The sequence below is a fragment of the Chelonia mydas genome, chromosome 7 (genome assembly GCF_015237465.2).
Source record: "Chelonia mydas isolate rCheMyd1 chromosome 7, rCheMyd1.pri.v2, whole genome shotgun sequence".
Lineage (NCBI taxonomy): Eukaryota > Metazoa > Chordata > Testudines > Cheloniidae > Chelonia > Chelonia mydas.
In genome coordinates, this window is record NC_057853.1 from 84447143 (window position 1) to 84470066 (window position 22924).

The 22924-nt window shown below is 43.6% G+C and overlaps 2 protein-coding genes across 22 annotated transcripts in view; one reads left to right on the plus strand and one right to left on the minus strand.

Annotated features, from left to right (window-relative positions):
• Positions 1 to 18908, minus strand: ECD (ecdysoneless cell cycle regulator). 4 transcript variants are annotated; one of them, XM_037905196.2, is made up of 14 exons: positions 18773 to 18908; positions 17811 to 18036; positions 16558 to 16675; positions 15011 to 15098; positions 13139 to 13317; positions 12147 to 12339; positions 11318 to 11446; positions 9942 to 10067; positions 7779 to 7864; positions 7585 to 7691; positions 6957 to 7140; positions 4850 to 4917; positions 4551 to 4768; positions 1 to 993 (listed from the first exon to the last, which is right to left on the minus strand). In XM_037905196.2, exons 2-14 carry the CDS (start codon positions 18013 to 18015, stop codon positions 751 to 753), a joined length of 1944 nt encoding a protein of 647 aa, XP_037761124.1. In that variant the 5' UTR covers positions 18016 to 18036; positions 18773 to 18908; the 3' UTR covers positions 1 to 750. The 4 variants fall into 4 exon arrangements, 3 of the variants coding, with proteins under 3 accessions (XP_037761124.1, XP_043408083.1, XP_043408082.1); XM_043552148.1 differs by having other exon boundaries at positions 18780 to 18865; XM_043552147.1 differs by having other exon boundaries at positions 18385 to 18801.
• FAM149B1 (family with sequence similarity 149 member B1) overlaps positions 18831 to 22924 on the plus strand; it is a 21709-nt gene continuing 17615 nt past the window's right edge. For 13 of the 18 annotated variants that reach the window (XM_037905186.2, XM_037905192.2, XM_037905188.2 and 10 more), the window contains exons 1-3: positions 18831 to 18964; positions 20843 to 20947; positions 22333 to 22465. In XM_037905186.2, coding sequence (XP_037761114.1) covers positions 18909 to 18964; positions 20843 to 20947; positions 22333 to 22465 — 294 coding nt within the window. In that variant the 5' untranslated portion in view covers positions 18831 to 18908. The remainder of the gene's footprint in view (positions 18965 to 20842; positions 20948 to 22332; positions 22466 to 22924) is intronic. The other 5 variants (XM_043552142.1, XM_043552146.1, XM_043552145.1 and 2 more) reach the window with 4 other exon arrangements.

Genomic DNA, 22924 nt, shown 5'->3' on the forward strand with positions numbered 1-22924 from the left:
TACTTTTCTAGATCTTTATTTAAATAAATTAGAAAAATGCTTATAGAAAAATATATTAAAATACCCAGGCTGGTAAATCTACAATTCTCCATTATTTGAAGAAATCTATATAGTTTTCACTACTACTCATCAAAACTGCTTACACTGAAGCTTTTGCATTTTAGAAACTGTGGGTGGGTGGGTGCTTGTTGGGTAGATGGATGTTTGTGGAGATCAACAGCAAAAAGACGACGACAGAAGAGGGTACGACTGCTGGTGTGTGATCTCTTTTATATCCTTCTTGACACAGCAGCATTTCAAGAGGGTCTGCATCTAATCCATATTTTAGCCACTAAAATAAAACATTTATTAATGGCTAAAAGGGACAAAAAAAATTGTGAGTGGCAAAGAAAAAGCAAGCAAGACTTGGAGTCTTCCCAGAGTGACAGTATCACCTAGATTATGATCTTTATGTTGGATATACAGCTTTATAATAGACATAGGAGATTTTCATTCAAATCAGAACCACCTTCACAATTTTTCTAAAATATATTAGCACAAGAGAAAACTCTGCTTTATTCCCAAGGTAACTTTTTGCATTTAAGAGATCAGACAGACTTTATCAGTTAAGTATTTTGCACACACATCTAAAGCCATGTAAAATGTATTGAAGTGTTTAGTACTGAAACCATTCATAGTGTCTGCTGTACCACTGCTACTCTGCAGGATGAGAGTAGAAGCACAAACTGTCCTCTGAACTAGGATAACAGATTAATCCGTTGCTGTGCTGCTAATACATCTACGGTCTGAATTTTCAGGTAAATGCACCCCCATACTCTGTAGGATGTTAGAGGCAGGTCCTGCAAGTCCAGCTTGAGCACTATATGATTCCAGCAGGTTAGTCACTAGGTTCAGGTCTACATCTACAGGTGTCAAATCAGCATCTCCTGCATCAGAATCATCTTCTAAGGCACAGTCAGCATCTCGAGACAGAGGTTCTTTAGCAGAACTAGCCTGTAGCACATACAGAGAGTAAATTTTGAAAACAAATATTTGATTACATGTAGGTTCTTTATGACAATCGCTGGTGGTATATGAAAAGCAACCATAGTGGGAGAAGCTCCTGACTAAGACAGCAGGGAAGGCACAGACTGATCTATGAAACTACCAGAATTACTCTTCACAATCAAGGCAGTGGAGGAAAAAACCCCACCACAAGTGAGTTAAGCAGATACTTTAGAAGCCAAGTTAAAGTCCAGTATGTACCACCCAATCATGGAGGATAGGAGTTCATGAACCAAACAATCACACTATCAGAATCATCATGCAGAAGAAGTCACAAGAGAAGGATATACTGGGAATGAGGGGCGATCAACAGGTTATCTCAAGTGCTTATATACGAATGCACAAAGCCTTGGAAACAAGCAGGGAGAACTGGAGGTCCTGGTGATGTCAAGGAACTATGACGTGATCGGAATAACAGAGACTTGGTGGGATAACTCACATGACTGGAGTACTGTCATGGATGGTTATAAACTGTTCAGGAAGGACAGGCAGGGCAGAAAAGGTGGGGGAGTAGCACTGTATGTAAGGGAGCAGTATGACTGCTCAGAGCTCCGGTACGAAACTGTAGAAAAACCTGAGTGTCTCTGGATTAAGTTTAGAAGTGTGTGCAACAAGAGTGATGTAGTGGTGGGAGTCTGCTATAGACCACCAGACCAGGGGGATGAGGTAGATGAGGCTTTCTTCTGGCAGCTCACGGAAGCTACTAGATCGCACGCCCTGATTCTCATGGGTGACTTTAATTTTCCTGATATCTGCTCGGAGAGCAATACAGCGGTGCATAGACAATCCAGGTAGTTTTTGGAAAGCGTAGGGGACAATTTCCTGGCGCAAGTGCTAGAGGAGCCAACTAGGGGGGGTGCTTTTCTTGACCTGCTGCTCACAAACCGGGTAGAATTAGTGGGGGAAGCAAAAGTGGATGGGAATCTGGGAGGCAGTGACCATGAGTTGGTTGAGTTCAGGATCCTGACGCAGGGAAGAAAGGTAAGCAGCAGGATACGGACCCTGGACTTCAGGAAAGCAGACTTCGACTCCCTCAGGGAACGGATGGGTAGGATCCCCTGGGGGACTAACATGAAGGGGAAAGGAGTCCAGGAGAGCTGGCTGTATTTCAAGGAATCCCTGTTGAGGTTACAGGGACAAACCATCCCGATGAGTCGAAAGAATAGTAAATATGGCAGGCGACCAGCTTGGCTTAACGATGAAATCCTAGCGGATCTTAAACATAAAAAAGAAGCTTACAAGAAGTGGAAGGTTGGACATATGACCAGGGAAGAGTATAAAAATATTGCTCGGGCATGTAGGAATGATATCAGGAGGGCCAAATCGCACCTGGAGCTGCAGCTAGCAAGAGATGTCAAGAGTAACAAGAAGGGTTTCTTCAGGTATGTTGGCAACAAGAAGAAAGCCAAGGAAAGTGTGGGCCCCTTAATGAATGAGGGAGGCAACCTAGTGACAGAGGATGTGGAAAAAGCTAATGTACTCAATGCTTTTTTTGCCTCTGTCTTCACTAACAAGGTCAGCTCCCAGACTGCTGCGCTGGGCATCACAAAATGGGGAAGAGATGGCCAGCCCTCTGTGGAGATAGAGGTGGTTAGGGACTATTTAGAAAAGCTGGACGTGCACAAGTCCATGGGGCCGGACGAGTTGCATCCGAGAGTGCTGAAGGAATTGGCGGCTGTGATTGCAGAGCCATTGGCCATTATCTTTGAAAACTCGTGGCGAACGGGGGAAGTCCCAGATGACTGGAAAAAGGCTAATGTAGTGCCAATCTTTTAAAAAGGGAAGAAGGAGGATCCTGGGAACTACAGGCCAGTCAGCCTCACCTCAGTCCCTGGAAAAATCATGGAGCAGGTCCTCAAGGAATCAATCCTGAAGCACTTGCATGAGAGGAAAGTGATCAGGAACAGCCAGCATGGATTCACCAAGGGAAGGTCATGCCTGACTAATCTAATAGCCTTCTATGATGAGATTACTGGTTCTGTGGATGAAGGGAAAGCAGTGGATGTATTGTTTCTTGACTTTAGCAAAGCTTTTGACACGGTCTCCCACAGTATTCTTGTCAGCAAGTTAAGGAAGTATGGGCTGGATGAATGCACTATAAGGTGGGTAGAAAGTTGGCTAGATTGTCGGGCTCAACGGGTAGTGATCAATGGCTCCATGTCTAGTTGGCAGCCGGTGTCAAGTGGAGTGCCCCAGGGGTCCGTCCTGGGGCCGGTTTTGTTCAATATCTTCATAAATGATCTGGAGGATGGTGTGGATTGCACTCTCAGCAAATTTGCGGATGATACTAAACTGGGAGGAGTGGTAGATACGCTGGAGGGGAGGGATAGGATACAGAAGGACCTAGACAAATTGGAGGATTGGGCCAAAAGAAATCTGATGAGGTTCAATAAGGATAAGTGCAGGGTCCTGCACTTAGGACGGAAGAATCCAATGCACCGCTACAGACTAGGGACCGAATGGCTAGGCAGCAATTCTGCGGAAAAGGACCTAGGGGTGACAGTGGACGAGAAGCTGGATATGAGTCAGCAGTGTGCCCTTGTTGCCAAAAAGGCCAGTGGCATTTTGGGATGTATAAGTAGGGGCATAGTGAGCAGATCGAGGGACGTGATCGTTCCCCTCTATTCGACATTGGTGAGGCCTCATCTGGAGTACTGTGTCCAGTTTTGGGCCCCACACTACAAGAAGGATGTGGATAAATTGGAGAGAGTCCAGCGAAGGGCAACAAAAATGATTAGGGGTCTAGAACACATGACTTATGAGGAGAGGCTGAGGGAGCTGGGATTGTTTAGTCTACAGAAGAGAAGAATGAGGGGGGATTTGATAGCTGCTTTCAACTACCAGAAAGGGGGTTCCAAAGAGGATGGCTCTAGACTGTTCTCAATGGTAGCAGATGACAGAACGAGGAGTAATGGTCTCAAGTTGCAGTGGGGGAGGTTTAGATTGGATATTAGGAAAAACTTTTTCACTAAGAGGGTGGTGAAACACTGGAATGCGTTACCTAGGGAGGTGGTAGAATCTCCTTCCTTAGAGGTTTTTAAGGTCAGGCTTGACAAAGCCCTGGCTGGGATGATTTAACTGGGACTTGGTCCTGCTTCGAGCAGGGGGTTGGACTAGATGACCTTCTGAGGTCCCTTCCAACCCAGATATTCTATGATTCTATGATATGGAAAATTATTGGCCCTGCCTGGGGTTTCACCTGGGAGTCATCTAGGACTTCAATAGCTCCAAGAGATCATGAGACAGCTGCTTGTAGTACTAGTAAAATGCAGAAATGAAGCCAGGATTTGAAGCTACTGTGGAAGTCAAAAGTTTAGTTTTTTATATACGGAATCAGTCTCGTGGTATAGCTACAGCACACATTGTTTGCACATAGGATCTTTCTTTGGAAAGAGCACATGCTCAGAGATCAGGAACATCAGCCATGTATGCTTAGTTTATTATTCTACTCCCTACCTCCTCTTTCATGGAAGGAGATAAATTACAAAACCCCAAAACATACATACCACTTTCCTTGGGGTGACGAAGCTTTTACCAACATTGGTGCGTGTCAGTTCACAGTCCATCTCATCCATGTATGATCTGAGACTTCCCATCATTTTGTTTGGCAATGCCTTTTCCTCTTGACCATGGGCTTCAGAATCCAAGTCTTCATCGCTGTCCAAGAACTCAAACTGCTCCTCCTCATCCAGATCATCTGAGTCCAGCTCTTCTGAGTCTGCGCCTATAAACAAATCAAGTCAATGCAATGTATATGGATGGCCAGGAAACAGAGTAGAATGTTAATAAAGAAACTAGATCTCACCTAAAATTCTGTCTAAAGCATTTGTAAAAGAGTCAACATCAAAGGTGACACAGGCCTCAGCAGGTGACCTGAAATTTAAGAACAATTACTCCATAAATCCATTCTCTTGTACATCTGGTGTGGTATACTTGGGCAAGAACGTTTGGCATCAACCTTGGCAGGCAGAATTAGGAGTGAAAAGTTTGGGGTGTTGGCCTGGTGATCTACTGGCAGTACAATACACTGCTTCTCTGCACATGTCAGACATCTGCATACATGATCAAAATCAAGTTCTTACACTTTAAAGTGGGTAAAAATAAGGGGAGTGGGAACTGATAAGGCTCTGAATTTTTTCATAGGTAGGATTATGCTTCTAGTTTCAGTATTAATGTAGCTATTAAAATAATTCACAATAGTCCACTCAAAATAGCCAACTCTCAAGCTCTTAAAAGTAAGGACTTGCTAGACCAGGGGTGAGCAAACTTTTTGGCCTGAGGGCCACACTGGGTTTCCAAAATTGTATGGAGGGCTGGTTAGGGAATGCTGTGCCTCCCCAAACAGCCAGGCATGGCCCAGCCACCGCCCCCTATCCGACCCCCCCGTTCCCTGTCCCCTGACTGCCCTCTGCCCCACCCACCCCTCCCTCTCCCCTGACCGCCTCCAGACCCCCTGCCCCTGACTGCCCCGTCGCCCCATCCAATCCCCCCTCTCCTTCCTGACTGCCCCCCTGGGACCCATGCCCCCATTTAACCCCCGTTCCCTGCCCTCTGACCGCCCCAACCCCTATCCACACCCCCACCCCCTGATCACCACCCCGAACCTCCCCGATCCCTGCCTCCTTACCACGCTGCCTGGAGCACTGATGGCTGGTGGCACTACAGCCATGCTGCCCAGAGCGCCATGACAGTCAGCCGTGCCGCCTGGCTGGAGCCAGCCACACCACCGCATAGCACAAAGCACTAGGTCTGGCCGCAGCTCTGCAGCTGCGCTGCCCAGCAAGAGCTCACAGCCCCGCTGCCCAGAGCACTGCACCAGCGGTGCAGTGAGCTGAGGCTGCGGGGGAGGGAGAACAGCAGGGGAGGGGCTGGGGGCTAGCCTTCCGGGCCAGGAGCTCAGGGGCCAGGCTGGAGGGTCCCGCAGGCCAGATGTGGCCTGCGGGCCATAGTTTGCCCACCTCTGTACTAGACATTCTCAACACCCATAATGCTGAAACAGAACCACCACTGTGCATCCGATGAAGTGAGCTGTAGCTCATGAAAGCTTATGCTCAAATAAATTGGTTAGTCTCTAAGGTGCCACAAGTACTCCTTTTCTTTCTGCGAATACAGACTAACACGGCTGTTACTCGAGAACCACCACTGCAACTTATACTTACTTGTAAGTAAGAGGTGGCTGTTAATGTTTACAGTGAATATCTTGCTCAGTGTAACAAGAAACTTAGCAGATGTGTTACTGTCAAATAAGCAAGTGAGAAAATACTGAAACACCTACAGTGAGGATTTTTTTCACTCTTTGGGCTGTGTTTTGGAATGAGCAGCACTTCCTCATTTTTGTTAGATATAAGAAAGCAGGTGTTACACACTGCTGTTCTGCACTGCTTACTTGGAATGTTTGCCTTTATGAATTCTAAGGTATTATGCTAATGCATTGTCTTCATCTTAAGAGGTCTGGCGCTCCCAACGTAGCCATAAGTTATAAATTTGTCTATGTGCAGCCTGATTAGGGACATTTTTAGTAATCCTCTGTAGTCAGAAAAGTTCACAATACACAAGAAAACAACCATCCTCAGATGTATACAATCCAAAGAGCCCCAATGTTGTTCAGACACTATGGTGATGGGCATGAGGAACCTAAATTAAGAAAAATGGATTCAAACAAAAAAACCAAGTAAGAGTTTTGGAAAATAAGACAGCTTTCAGATATTTTTACTGTACCAGCTCAACATGTTATAAAAGTGTATATAAACTAAGAATGTAATTCTGCTTCAGGATTCTAGTGACTTTAACAAATCACTCAAGCTTAACTATGCTGGTTTGAAAAGCTGAATCCTTACCAGAATTGCAGCATTACTAATAGGGTTGCAACATAAAAAGCAATGCACTACATACACCATTATTTAAACAAATACCATGGAGTTTCTGCTCCTTCATGTGTTGAGACTTTAGATATAAAAGCCTTCATGCTTTCAGTAACCTCTGCCAAATCATACTTCTGATCTTCCTCATTTGAGGGAGGAATGGACTCATTTCTACCTGACGCCTCACTCAGGATCTGATCCAGATCATCCGGAGAGATCTCCAACCAACCATCATCTGAAATAACAGAAAGGGAACATATTTGTCAACCTACAAGATCAAATTGGGAATACTGTAACTTTAAAATGGAGGAAATATTGATCAGCAAGATAAATGTTAACACAATGCCTACTTATTGTAAATCATGAATACTTTACATGGAAATACTGAAATGTTTGATAATGAGAAAAACTATGAAGGGGTTGAAAAGGTTATTTGACAAATACTTCTGACACCATTTTATCACACTGGACCAACAGACCAGCTCATATTTGGTGGCTTACGCAAAACAAACTGGTTTTCCTAACTAGTAGAGAGTTCTCCACTAGGCAAGATCACAAAAAAGCTTGTGGCAGTCTCAGCACAAAGGCTGAAATTGAATATACATGGAGACTGAACTTCTGTAGCCATTTGTTATATAAAGAGAAGTGCCTAATTTCCTATGACACCACCTTCACTCACCATCCTCAGGAGGAAGACTAGCAGCTTCTTTTTCAAGTTCATCCAAATTAAAGGACAACGTCTGTAGCAAGGTCAAGATTTCTTCACCTGGACTCATAGCAACAGCACTAAAAGAAAAAATCCCCCACATCTGTAAAATCCCATGAAATCTAATTGAACGTACATAAACAATATCAGTTTACAGTAACTCTTACCTTTTAGGCTTGATAACAGACTGCTGGAAGTAATTCTCTGCCATATGCAGCTGGTCCAGGTACTTAGCAGATCCTTCGAGTTCTCCCTATTTAAAACAGGTCATCAACACTAGTGTATCAAATCCTCCCTCAACTTCCTTTTCATAGCAGTGCCCAGAGGAACTACCACTAATAGTGAAATGGGGGTGAGTATCACAATGCAGTTTCCTTGCTTAGTTATTGGTAGGGCCCTACCAAATTCATGGCCATGAAAAATGCGTTACGGACCGTGAAATCTGGTCTCCCCTCATGAAATCTTATCTTTTGTGTACTTTTACCCTATATTGTACAGATTTCACAGGGGAGATCAGCATTTCTCAAACTGTGGGGTCCTGACCAAAAGGGAGTTTCGGGGGTGGGGGGTGTCACAAGGTTATTTTAGGGGGGTGGCAGTATTGCTACCCTTACTTCTGCGCTGCCTTCAGAGCTGGGGGGCTGGAGAGTGGCGGCTGTAAGCGGGCACCCAGCTCTGAAGGCAGTTCGCCTGCACTGCTGCTGGCGAAGTAAGGGTGGCAATGCCATACCATGCCCCCCTTACTGCTGCGCTGCTGCCTTCAGAACTGGGTGGCCAGAGAGAGGCAGCTGCTGACTGAGGGCCTGGCTCTGTAGGCAGCAGTGCAGAAGGATAGCAATACCATAGCACGCCATTCTTTCTTCTGCACTGCTACTAGTGGCTGCTCTGCCTTCAGAGCTGGGCTCCCTAGCCAGCAGCCGCAGCTCTCCAGCTGCTCAGCTCTGAAGGCAGCGCTGCCACCAGCAGCAGAGCAGAAATCAGGGTAGCAATATCACAACCCCCCTACAATAACCTTGTGACCTCCCCCCACAAACTCCTTTATGGGTCAGGACTCCTACAATTACAACACCGTGAAATTTCAGATGTAAATAGCTGAAATCATGAAATTAATTATTTTTAAAATTCTATGATGGTGAAATTGACCAAAATGGGCTGTGAATTTGGTAGGGCCCTAGTTATTGGTTTGCATACATTGGCTCTTTAGGAAAAATCCAACTAAGTGCAGTAAACAAGAGCAATTAAGCAGTGACCATAACAATGGTGGTTTGTAGTGTTACTGTAGCAGTGTTGGTCCTAGAATACAAGAAGGGGAGGTAAATCTATTATTGGACCAGCTTCTATTGGTGAGAGAGAGACAAGTTTTTGAGATTACACAGATATTACCTCATGCACCTAGTCTCTCTAGTACAATGATGTAAATTATACTACTTTCCTCTCACAAAAAGTAGAGGGCAGAAAACGGGCATACATTTTGCTAATAGTAGGGCATGAATTAAAACGAAAAGAAAACATGCCAAAAAAGTGTTATGCAGCAATATAGTTGATCTTACACACAAAGAAATCAGGAAATGCAAAGTTATGGTTCCCACAGCACCAACCACACTGAATATATTAATATATAACAAAAAAGAGGCAGGGTTACAGATGCTGTGAGAACCATAGATGAATTTCCTGATGTTTGTGCATTTACAGTCATAAGTGTGGCATCGCAGGAGTGTACTTTTTTGCATTTAATAATATTTTGCAAACATACCAAAAAGGTTAGGACTTGTCAACTTAAACTATAAGCCAAGGAATGACAGGTCAGAATTAAGAGACCTTGGTGATTGTTTTTTTTAAATCATCACCTGCAGGAGACCAGAGGGATCAATGGGCATGATGTTAAATTCCAAGTGTGGAATTTAAGTATATTTGATTTGTGAAACAAAATCATTATAAAACGATATTCCCCAATACATTTACTATTTCATATTATTGTTTTCAATATATACAAATAAAAGCACTTGCATGCAACAGGACTTGTCATTTTGGCTTCCTTCATTCAAGTCTATCCTCTCATTCATGATAGCTCATCCCCAAATCCTACAATATCTTTTCATTTGTAAAGACATTTTATTCTAAACTATTTGGTGGGTGGGGAAAGGGAAATAAAAGGTACTGTATACAGAATTTAGGAGTGGTTCCTCCCATGACATGAGCTTATCTTTCATGATGAGAGGAATTATGTCCCTCAGCCTCTATCTAAAATCTGCTGTAAATTCTGACCGAAATTTGAAAGCTGGTTTTGTTTTTCCTGAGTTATACAAAGAGAGAGAGAGACAGTTCCTTACCTTGAAATAATTATTTTTCTTCAGGCTGTTGAGGAAACCAGCCCAAAAGGGAGTGTTTAATGCTTGCCTCTTGGAATCAGGAGAAATTGTATTGCACTTGGAGCATAATATTTCAAAGCCATGAGCCTATATAAGAGATGCAGGAAACATAGGCTCTTAACTATGACACGTTTGTTGAAGTTTGCTTTAAATGACTGCACAAAGAACTCAGTAGTGGTAAGCTCCAGATTCTGTCATGAGAGAAATGATTTGATGCCTGCTCCCTGGGACATAACTGCCTGGGAGTACTGCAGAGGCAGAGTTCTCAAATTCCAGAATAGCAAGGGGGTGGGCCCATGATCAGGGATCCTAGAAATCCATTTGCTGCAGGTAAAAAAATTGATTTATTTATTTTTTTAAAAACACAGAATCTTTAGTTCTTTACATTTTGTGGGGAAACAAATATATACAGTGGAACCCCAATTATCCGATCTAATTGGGACTGGGCCAGATCGGATAATCAAAAATTCAGATAATCAGGAGAATAGGTAGGGCTTGGACTGTCAGCCGTTTGTGGCAGGTCTTGGGCTGTCACCCTAAAAATTGTAAATATATCAATAAAACATTGTGTTCAATTGATCTTTATATATATTCTGGCTAGAGAAACTAAAGTTCAGCAATTCATTTCAATCACAGAAAAAGAAGGCTTTTTATGGGTTTTTTTTTTTGTTTTTTAAATTTTGAGGTTTTTATCGTGGAAAAGTAGGATCCCTGCCCACGACACTCAGTAGCAACCCTAATAAGTGATTAAGATGTGTTGACAGGCTTCAAGAGGAGGCCCATCTATTTCTCCTGAGCTGCAAGGACAAAGGAGATCTTTCATCTTCACGAAGGTCTCATTTCCATTTTCCTAGAATAAAACTTAGTTTTTCAACAAAGACAACATGGTGGTAAGAATATCTGGATCCTTCTGATACAACTTCCAGTGGAGGAGATGCACGAGTAACCAGTTATGAGTTTCTATTTTTCTAGAACAGATAAGACTCTTGCAAGAAGAGTGGAAAATTCTTTAATGACTTGGGAGAAGCAAAACTGGGAACTAGATTCAGATGGGGGGAGGGAGAGAGTAAAGTTTGAGAAAAAGGAATGGATTTGCTTAAAGGGAAAGTACTTGGAAGAAATACCCATGCCCAATCTGTAAAAACAATCCTCTACAGCGGTCTGATACAGCATCCTTTTGGGGACGTAAGCTGCTGTTTGGCTTCAAGTTCTCTCTGTAAGCAAGCCAGGGGAAAATAAAGAGGCACGCTTAATGATTCAACCACCCCCAAAAACATGAACTAGAGGGGAAAACAAAAAACAAGCATAAGTGTAGGAGACATGTAAAAAGACATTACCAGTTTCATGCCTAGCTCATGTGCTTTGTATTGATGGTGTACAGGAGAAGGCAATGTATATCCACTGCGTCTGTCTGGAACAAACTTCTGCTGCATTAATTGTGCATATAAACATTTAGTGAATGTGACCTGTAAATATCAAAAGAAATAAATATATTGTAGCATGATTTTCTAGAAGACATATCAACTTAAATAAAAAGCCATACTTTTGTCTGAATCTTATTTTACACCTGCAGTTGTTAAAAGTAACACTTACAATGTTATTTAAAGACTGGTGATTTGATTGGTGATCCCCCCCCGCCCACATTTTTTATGTCACAATTCCAGTATCCTCCTTCTGTGAGCTGGATGACTTCAGCAAGGCCTTATTGTATACATAAAGTCAGCAGGTGGCTGCTGAGAGGCCTTACTCTGGTGAGGAACGGGGTTGGGAGCAATGGCAAGAAGAAAAAGAGTGGCAGAGTACCACCCACCCTGCACAATAAAATTTGAAAAAGGAGTTTCCCCTAGTTATTGGGGCAAAAAGAGAAAGAAAGCATAGATAAAAGGAATTTAGACTTTTTCTAATTTTAGGGTTGCCTTGGGGAAGGGTGGCACAAAACTTTTTATAGTCTATAATCATCTACTGTTGGAGTATATAGTGGTAAGACATAAGATTCCTAAAGCAAATAGAAATTCATGACTGTCCTCAAGAAAAATGAATTTGCAAACATACTGTTTTAAAATTGAAAGCCATACATTTCCTAACATAACTACGGAACAAACAGTATATCCATCAGTCAAGCAGTCAGTAGAATGGCAATAAGTTACAGGCAGAAAGATCACTTACTGAAGTCATTACACGTTTGTTGGGCAAGAAAATTTTGAAAGGGCAACATGCTTGTAAGTCAATGGGATCTCGCAGATAAAAGGCCTGGACTGCTGCAGCAACCAGTGCAGGGCGATGCTTCAACACTACCACAATGCCTGCTGGAAGGTAACAGTGGGCTTGGTGAAGGGAGGCCTGGACTTTCTCAGGATACCTGTGGCAGGCAACAATACAAAAAATACTACAGACATGACCAGCCATTTAATATAGGCCTGTTTCCTCTGTCATTTAATATCAGAATGTACATTATGCCAGATTATTAAAATACTCTGAAATCAAATTAGAATACTAGTCAACAATGTTTCTGCAATGTTTCTACAAGACTTGCATAGCCAAGCTCTTTTGCCAAGATCAATGAAATTCCATTCCCCACCCCGTTTTGTGGAAATGCACGATTGTGAACTAGCCAAACAGGCTAGCTGTATAGCTTCTTGGTAATAAACAGAGGAGTCAAATTACAGTCATTTTGCTCAGCCCCAGGTTGTCAACTTCTGCAAAGGAATTTCTACCACCAATCCACTGACCCTTACTGGCCAATCCTGAATGCAAGTTGATGGTCTGAAGGTCATTCTACTTCTGTCTCTCAGCTGAGAGCCCAGGAAGAGATCCAGACATACACTTTTATGGAAAGGCCCAAATTGCGTCAGCCTTCCTGGAAGTCATGAATGAAGAAATAATGTTGCCCCTTTGTAAAAGCCTGGAATTTAGCCCTGAACCACTGAGGTGTCAGTGCTGAGATCAGAATATAGTGTATGGGACTAGCATTGTTAGGGTCCCCACCATAAGAATGCCACAGATATTAGCACAGATTTGTCAGGATAGGAGTAACCTCATTGTAGTTAGCAGGAAAATGGTTTAGATACCATGGATACTTAGATACGGGAGGTAAGTTCCCGAGAAGCTCAGTATCAGAACATTCTGGTAAAGAATATCAGAAAAAATAATCCACGTACCCACTGATGCGTTTATATACAGCTGCTCTAATAGATTTTGTGGCCAGGAAGTCCTCTGGGTGTGCATACAATAGCATTAATACCTGCAGGATTGTTGGATTGGTGACAGGTAGCCAAGACTCCTCTCCAGGATTCTTTGGCTGTGGAATGATGCACAATTCTCCTTGGTGGAAAAAAACCTGACAAAATGTAACGTGTTCATTAGGCAAAATTTTGCTAGTGTTCCATACAGGTCTTAAATTAATGAATGACTGGTGAATTTATACATACACCTCTACCCCAATATAACGCTGTCCTCGGGAGCCAAAAAATCTTACTGTGTTATATCAAACTTGCTTTGATTCACCAGAGAGTGCAGCCCCGCCCCTCCGGCGCACTGCTTTACCAAGTTATATCCGAATTCGTGTTATATCGGGTTGCATTATATCGGGGTAGAGGTGTAGTTACAAAAACATTCTCCACGTGAAGGGATGGTTAGAGAGGATCAAAATGGCACATCAGAAGGAACATCCATATTCACACATAGATTAATGAATTTATCTATTAGATGTACTTTTTTGCATTTATCCAAACTACAGAGAACACATTAGAAATTAGGAGTATGAGAAGAGAATTGATGCAAGAAGCAGAAGTTGAGGAAAGGAGGTAATTATTCAGAGAGCCTCACTGGGTGCAGCAAAGACTCGGGACTTAATCATTGATTCAGAACAATTCTGACGGCAACAGGTCCAGTCAAATGAATTTTTAATTTATTTCAGTTTCTTTAACAGGACAGATAACATGCTTGGTCTTCTATCTGAGGTCTCCTCACTCAGAGAAAGGAGGCAGGGAGGCTTAGGATCAAATCTCAGTACTGACACTGCCTGGCTGTGTAATCGTTCTGTCTCAGTTTCCCCATCTGTAGAACAGAGAACACTTCTCTCTCCTTGCTGAACATTTGTAAAGCACTTTTGATCTCCTTGTAAAGGAGCTAAAATAGCGCTATATATCCAAAGAAGGTTGCGTCGGGTTGTGTGTGTGTGTGGTGGTTTGGGCTTTTTCCCCAAATAAAGAGCAGTTGGGAGAAGAAACAGCCCTGCCAGCAAGTATCATTCTGTCCTGCCATTTAAACTAATTGCTGCCAAGATACTCACTTATATTTACTGATTATATAGTATCAGTAGGGTCACACACAGCCTACATCAACATTTACACTGGTTTATGTAATATTGGTATTATGTATACAGAAGTTCAAGTAACTTTAAAGGCAAAACAGAAATTTTAAGCATGATCTGTGTGAGAGAACCATTTTGTGAGGAAAAAGCATGCTGGGTAATCACACCTTCTTAACTATTAGAGAATATTTCTAACTAACGAATTTAGATGACATGTATAGGTTATGAATCTGGCTTTCTTCTTATTTGCATCTTCTGATACCCAGCCATGCTGATAAACTAAGGGTAGATCAATTACTTCAGAACTATCAGAATTCACAAACATTCCTACAGGAGTTTCCTAGAGAACAACATTCAAACGAATGGGATGTTAGAACACATAGTATGTCCAACTGCACTGGATGTGTTCAACTGGTAAGCCTGTAGTAAGTTTTTGTGGTAAGCCTGGCTATTAAAAAACGAAACAGAAGAAAGCTACACTGTGGTCAAAGAGATCAAGCAGCTGATCACAAGACTCTGGTTCAGTCCAGAGATTGCCTTTACAAACAATGTGACAAGTGTAGATTTGCGATGGAGATAGGAGAATAAGACAGGTCAACTAATTTCATTTGTAGCTTAAGCTGGGATTTGATTTTAAGTCTGCAGGGGTAAAAGGCTACTGCAATTAACTCAATACATCATTGAATTACCTGCCTGCTTGCATGACAATTTCACCTACCCGATTGGTACTATTTTCAGGTTTTAACCACTTTGGGAGGAAGTCAGCTGCCTCTATCAGCAGGAACTCACCATCACTGTCATCAACCCTAATCAAATAGAAATCAGTGTCATATTAAACATGGCCCTGTATAGCACAATGATAAATAATTACTAGTTATTGCTTCAGTGAAAGGGGGCTTCTTCACTTTTTTTTTTTTTTTAAACATTCATTGTAAAAGATTTTTTCCCCTCTTAATCCTCTACAACAAGATAGAAACATGGTTAAAGGTTTCAGCTGCCTGGTCCTTTTAGGAAAGGCATTTTCCCTTTTACTTGGTAGCAGCCTTAAATAGGGTTTCCAGGATTATTTTTTGCATGTTCCTATTTGGAAGTCAACTAATGTTTCCTCCACTTGAACGAGTTCTTTTATTGATAATAAATTAACAGGTTTGCAGAATTTTTAGTCACATTTGTATTATGAACAAGAATAGGACTCACTTCTTTGAGCCATGTATTAGGAAAAGATTGGAAACATGCTATATGCTCAAGTACAGTTTATATAGAAACACAATTAAGAACAAGACTGGGGGAATATTATTTCTACACACAGATTTTGCAATGTCAAGCACTAACCATATTTTATTCTGGTCACCCTAAAAGGCACTTTTATTTCATCTATCCTAGAGGAGAGTAAAATTTAAAATCGAGAAGATATTGTTATATAGTAATCCTAAAATTCAAACTACAGAGATTTGTATTCTCCCTCAGGCTCTGGTACACCAAAGCACTTAAGAACATGCTTAACTAAATTCAAAGGGACTATGCATGTGCTTAAAATTAAGCACATGATTACACACTTTGCTAAATTGAGCCCTCAAGGAACAGTCTACAGAAAGACCAGTAAGAGAGACAAATTACTTGTGTTCTTTTCTGAACATACTAACAGTGGGCAACTCAACTGTTAATCTCTTTTCCCTTACTTTCTCCTATATGACAAGAAACCATTAGTACAAAGCCACTACTATGATTTCTATTTTCAATAAATACTTTACAAACTTAGACGTCTGACACAAACACTGTAGCCAGGTCTACACTATAGACCTATATCGGTATAAGTATGTTGCTCCAGGGTATAAAAAATCCACACCCGAATGACATAGTTATATTGACCTAACTCCCCATGTAGATAGTGTTATGTTGATGAGAGAGTTTCTCCCATTGACATAGCCACTACCTCTCGAGAAGGTGGATTAACTACGCCAACAGGAAAAGCTCTCCCATCAGCATAGGAGCGTCTTAACTTGCAAGGTTTTAAGTGTAGACCTGGGATCTAGCCTACATGTACTGAAGTAAACGCTAAGACTCCAGTTAACACTTTCAAGCTGTTTTAGAAGGAAAATTATTTGTCTTTCATTTCCCCCCATCTTGACAACAGAAGTGTGTTTTTGAAAAAGCAATTTAATATTATCCTGGTGAGGTTTAGAGTACAACAATAGCTGTCATTGAAGGAGCTTAAAAGTCTTTAATTTACAGTTTCACAAAACGCTGAAAATGTGTTAGAGGTACCTTGCTGCTAATTCTGGAAACTTCTTTGTTATTTGCTGTATGATGTACACAATAAACCATTCATCTTCAATATTATCCCCAAATTTAGTCACACCACCAATATGTGCAGGGATATCTCCTGGGAGGAAGGATTAAAAAAAAATTCAAGACAGAAGTTAAGCAGTATCATCTCTATTAATGGTCTGTAAAACATGGTCAATCTATTCACTATGTATCAGAGGGGTAGCCGCATTAGTCTGTATCCACAAAAACAACAAGGAGTCCGGTGGCACCTTAAAGACTAATACCCAAATAAACCTGTTAGTCTTTAAGGTGCCACTGGACTCCTCGTTGTTTCAATCTATTCACTATGTCAGCAGTTCTCAAACTTTTGCAACCCGAGGACCCTCATTTTGAAATAAAATTTTTCGGGGATTCCCAAGCTCCCCCCACCCCCCTGAAAAGCAACCAGCACATCTCTTTGGCAGCGGTTCCTAAGCAGGGCGGCCAGGGGGTCTCCACCTGCTGTCCTTGCCCACAAGCACCATCCCCACAGCTCCCATTGGCCACAGTTCCCACCCAATGGGAGCTCTGGAGTTGGCGCTTAGGGCAGGGGCAGCACGCAGAAACACACACACCCCCCGCCTGGGGTCACAGGGACGTATTGGCCACTTCTGGGAGCGGCGCGGAGCCAGGGCAGGCAGGGAGCCTGCCTTAGCCCTGCCAGACTTTTAGCACCTAAAATCTCCTGGGTTGGCTTCAGTAGGCTCTGGGAGATAGAGGGAAGGGGAGGAGTTGATTAGCGAGGCCCACGGACACCCTGGAGTACCCTCGGGGATCCCATTTTGAGAAATGCTGCACTATGTAATAAAACTGGAGGTGGGGAGAAATGGGAGAGAACATGACTCAGCAGTTGAAATGGTGAATGTTTTGTGCTAGTAGTTCTGTTAACAGCAATATCAAACAGAAAGAAAGCAAGATAAGCAGTAGGCAACCTTAGTGAGAACTGGAGTACCAACCCAACAAAATATGGAGAATGATTTGCAACTTTTCACTTGAGGAAAGGGGTTAAACAACAATACTATAAAAAAAAAAACTGAGTTTTCAGTGAACAAATTCATAACAGTTTCAGATTTTCCTCCTCTTGGCCCCAAAGATTTACAGACATTCCTCAGTAATATCACCAGCATGTTTTATTTTCATAGTAGTAGCCAGTCACTAAGCAGGTGGAAATCCCACCCTATACCAGATTAAAACAAGTGCAGTAGTTTTACCTTTAGCAGGTTTATATTTGAGATTAAAAGGTTGATTTTGCCAGATATAAGAAACTAATATTGGTGCAAACTGGACCAATATCCTCTCAATGTACTGCTGAAGAACTTCTCTGCGTTGGTCTGGGTCACCTGGTTCACAAGTTATCAGAAAGAGCTGGTACTGCACTGCATCTTCTGCAGCTGCCACTCTCAGCTCCCCTTCCATTCTGAACTTTTATAAAGTGTCCTCCAAAAAAAAAAAAAAAGAAAGAAATAGGTTCAACCATTCAAAACCAGTAAATATTAAGTAACCCACCCTCCAAAATGATACATTCAGCCATGTTATCTATTCAAAACATTCCTGACGCTCTTCTACATTGCCCCAGCCAGTCATATCGGATAAGAAAACCCTTTATTTACTTTATGGAGCAAACCAATTCTACAGCAGAGGGAAACCTTAAAAGTTGTCTCAAAAGAAGTATGAGCTAGAGAGCTCAGCCCTATGTCAGGCAATCTGTAGCCAGAGCCATGGCAACGGGTGCCACAGACACACATCAGGGTCATCCCCGAAACAAACACTTGGCCTGTCACCCACCTCCACCCCCACGCTGCCACCATCACAGCCACAGAGCGGAGCGGGTCCGGCTGCCCTCCACCGCGCAGGGCTAATGCCTCGCGGCCTCTTCTCCGCAAACTGCACCAGCCGCTTCCGACCCCTCCGCGGCTACTGCGCCCAGCCCGGGACACCCTGACCCGGCCAGCGGCTTCCCGGGGAGCTGCGGGGGCAGAGCGCCCGGCGAGGGCCCCGGCGCGCGAGTGCGAGCGTTAGACCGCCCGGCCTCGCGCCCCCAGGGAAGTGCGGGCGGCCTAGGCCAGCCCGCCACACGAGGCCGGAGAACGTGGGAAGCCGGATCGCGGAGGGCCCCGGGGCACTAAGGACTCTGACCGCAGCACCACAGCCCGTTAGAGTCGCCTCAGCTCACCCCTCACAGGCCGGCGCGCTCCCTGCTGCGCCAGTCATCACCGCGCGCCAGCGGCAGCCCCGTTTCCGCTGGGGGGCGGGGCGTCGCCATGGCGGCCGGAGGCAGAGCCGGGCGGCCGGAGAAGCCGCGATGAGGGATGAGGATGATCTCGCGATACACGCGGAAGCCGGTGCCCCCCGACGCCCTGGAGATGTGAGTGCCCCCCTCGCTGCAGCCCGGCTAGGGCCAGCCCCGGGCCGCACGCGGGAGATTTAGCGTTAACAGGCCCAACGGCCGAGCCCTCACTGCTCCCCACCCTGACAGCTGCACCCCCCACACAGGGCGTGCCCCCTGGCGTGCCAGCAACAACCCTCACATAGGGCCCGAGCCCCCCCCCCCCCCAACAGCCTGATAGCAGCTCCCCCTATGACCCGCGTCCCCCCCGCCCCCGAACACAGCACTCCTCCCTCCCCCACAGGGCCTAGCCCTTCCCACCCGGCCTGGCTGCAGCACGGGCCCCAAGATCCCCTCCCCCCTCATACGAGTTTGGGTTTTAAGTAAAACATCAAATATTGCGAGAACTGTAATCCAGTTGCCAGAGTTGGCTACATTGAATATGTTTCACATTCAAGGAGCTATGACCCATCCACTCCAAGTCTTTATTCAAACCTAAGTTAATTGTATCCAGTTTGCAAATTAATTCCAATTCAGCAGTCTCTCGTTGGAGTCTGTTTTTGAATTTTTTTTGTTGAAGAATTGCCACTTTTAGGTCTGTAATCGAGTGACCAAAGAGATTGAAGTGTTCTCCGCCTGGTTTTTGAATGTTATAATTCTTGACGTCTGATTTGTGTCCATTTATTCTTTTACGTAGAGACTGTCCGGTTTGACCAATGTACATGGCAGAGGGTCATTGCTGGTACATGATGGCATATATCACTTCGGTAGATGTGCAGGTGAACGAGCCTCTGATAGTGTGGCTGATGTGATTAGGCCCTATGATGGTGTCCCCTGAATAGATATGTGGACACAGTTATGTGGACTTGGAGTGGATGGGTCATTACACAAAGTAAAACTATTTCCCCATATTTATTCCGCCCCCCACCCTCCACTGTTCCTCAGACGTTCTTGTCAACTGCTGGAAATGGCCCACCTTGATTATCACTACAGAAGGTTCCTCCCCTCCTCCCCCCCCCCCGCTGGTAATAGCTCACCTTAAGTGATTACTCTCGTTACAGTGTGTATGGTAACACCCATTGTTTCATGTTCTCTATGTATATAAATCTCCCCACTGTATTTTCCACTGAATGCATCCGATGAAGTGAGCTGTAGCTCACGAAAGCTTATGCTCAAATAAATGGGTTAGTCTCTAAGGTGCCACAAGTACTCCTTTTCTTTTTAAGGTGCCACAAGTACTCCTTTTCTTTTTGCAAATACAGACTAACACGGGTGCTACTCTGAAAGAAATCTACAACATAACTCAGGACCCCATTTGCCCTTGAGATTGTGTTGCAGCCCCATCTTAATCTAAGTCTCTTTGAAGTATAGAAAGTGATAGCCAAAATAAAGTGTGAAGGAACCTGTCTGATCTCTGTGTTTTTTGAAAAGGTTTGTTAAAATCTAAATAATATTGTGGAAGCAGTAGTGGTGGACTGGATACAGTATCCAAACAAAATAAAAACAACTATTATTGTAAATAAAATACTTATTGTTTATAATCAGTGTTGTCATGTATTTATATTATTCTGAAAACATTAATTTGATGAATTATGGCCAAATAAGCTTAGTTTAAAGGGAGACAGTGGATCCTAAACTAAGATCTTTTATCTCAAACTTCATTCTGGAGTTAATTTTTATGTTTAAATTCTAAGGCTTTGATGACAATAGCGATTTGTAACGGAATACTGGTAGATATTTAATATAGTGACACTAATCCTCTAGGGATATAAACACAGTTCAGGTGTGCATGTTACTGTTTCCTTGAAAATCATCAAAAACCTCTAATGCCCTGGAACTCTGCAGAAGTTTTCAGTTGTGGTGTTTATTCTCAGAACTAATGTCAAATTGAGCTTATTTATTTTATGTTTCTTTTAGCCATGGACTTGCAAAAAATGCTTTAGAGCATCATCCCCTGCCAGAGCCACGAGATGACATTTACCCTGCTACAGCGGCCACTGAAAGCTATGAAGAATTCTTGAGGTATCTGGAGTAATAAAATATTTTTGTCAGGAGACCACAGAGAAACAACTTTTGTGTTGTGTCCGCATTATAAAGCTATCATAGTGACACAGTCTATTAAATTAGGTGGTATATATGTTGATTCACAGTGGCATGAATCCACAGTATAACTACGTTACTAATGCTTGATTCCCAGAGATAATACCATATAGACCTCAGAGGTCTGCACTCGCACAAGTTGCCAGTGAAATTAATGGGACGCTGCATGGGCAAAGAGATCCCCAACATAGAACAGCTTCTTGGACTGGGGTCATAATGAGGCTGGAGACAATTGAATCCCAGCACCTGTCCCCTTCCCAGCAGCTTGACCCAGGCTTCTTACTAGGGTAGTGACTCTATGCGAGAGGTGGGCAAACTATGGCCTGTGGGCCACATCTGGTGCATGGGACCGTCCTGCCCGGCTCCTGAGCTCCCGGCCGGGGAGGCTAGCCCCTGGCCCCTTCCCCGCTATCCCCCCTCCCCTGTAGTTACGCCACTGCGCAGGCAGCGCGGCTTGCGCCCACCCACCTCCCAGGCTTTCCAGTAAGCCTGTCCTGCCGCTCTGAGTGGCATGGTAAAGAGGTCTCAGGGGGCATTCAGGGGACAGGGGGTGGTTGGATGGGGCAGAGGTTCGGGGAGGGGAGCAGTCAGGAGACAGGGAGCAGGGGGTGTTGGATAGGAGGTGGGGTCCTGGGGGGGCAGTTAGGAACAGGGGTCTTGGGAGGGGACAGTCAGGGGACAAGGAGACGGGGGGTGAATGGGTCGGGAGTTCTGAGGAGAGCAGTCAGGGGGCGGGAAGTGGGAGGGGGCGCATAGAGGGTGGGGGCCAGGCTTCTTTGCGGAGGCACAGCCTTCCCTACCTGGCCCTCCATACCATTTTGCAACCCCGATGTGGCCCTCGGGACAAAAAATTTGCCAGAAATTTGCTCTATGCCTTGCTGGTTGCCCTCCCTTTCATTTTGGCAAGACAATATGATATACTTTTTCAATCCCTAGTATACATATATGGGAACACATGTAGTGTTTGGGAATAATTTTCAGACTAGTTAAATTCTTTTGATCTGTCACAGCTTGTGAATGTTGTGGATCATCTCATTTTTATGCTAGAAGCAGGAGAGAGGGAGAGTGATTTTCTGAGGTGTGGAGAAGATGAACTGGTAATTCTCTATGTAGTTAAAGGGAGACGGTAGTAAAATAACTCTTGGAAAATGAACATGTGAAGAGCCTAATCCTGCAGCCCTTTACTGGAATCTAAACTGTTATATACATGCCTTTCTATACAGGAAAAATAGTTTACTCATCCACATATTTGTGAATGTATCTCATGAGAATTTTTTCTCCCGCACCCCACAAAATGTGCATTTTAGGGAGTCTGAAATCTTGAAGGAATCAAATTACCCAGACATTACTGCAGCTGACAATGGGAGCTCATGGTCTGCTAGTCAGAGTTACACAGGAACCTCCACTGAAGACAGCTCAGTCTTCTCTTGGGGCTACGATGTGAGTAGAACAAAGTCCTCCAGCATAAAATTATCAGAGACAGTTGAAAGGTTGTGCTGACACATTTAAAGTAGCATTTTGAGTAAATTTATTTGCAAAATCCAGGTTAAGATGAGAGCTGTAAATAATGCAATGGTATTTGTTATGGGAAAAGAAATGGAGGGTCTTTCTCTCTTAACCCCTCCCAACCCTCTTTTCTTTATTGTCTAATCAGGACATCTTCTGCTAATACCTGAATATCGTATAGTCTGCATTTTTAGCCTAAAACTTTCGGATGACAGGTGATTTGATGAGTAAAGTTAATGTATACAGCATATATGCAATAATTGTTGAACCTCACATGCCAGTGTGTCGTTTTCATGTGGTTGGATTTACCAAACTGTATTTTGGAAAACCTCTGTGCTTCTCAAAGCATATTAAAGCCACTGATATTTTTTCTCTTTCATATTCTGACCTAGG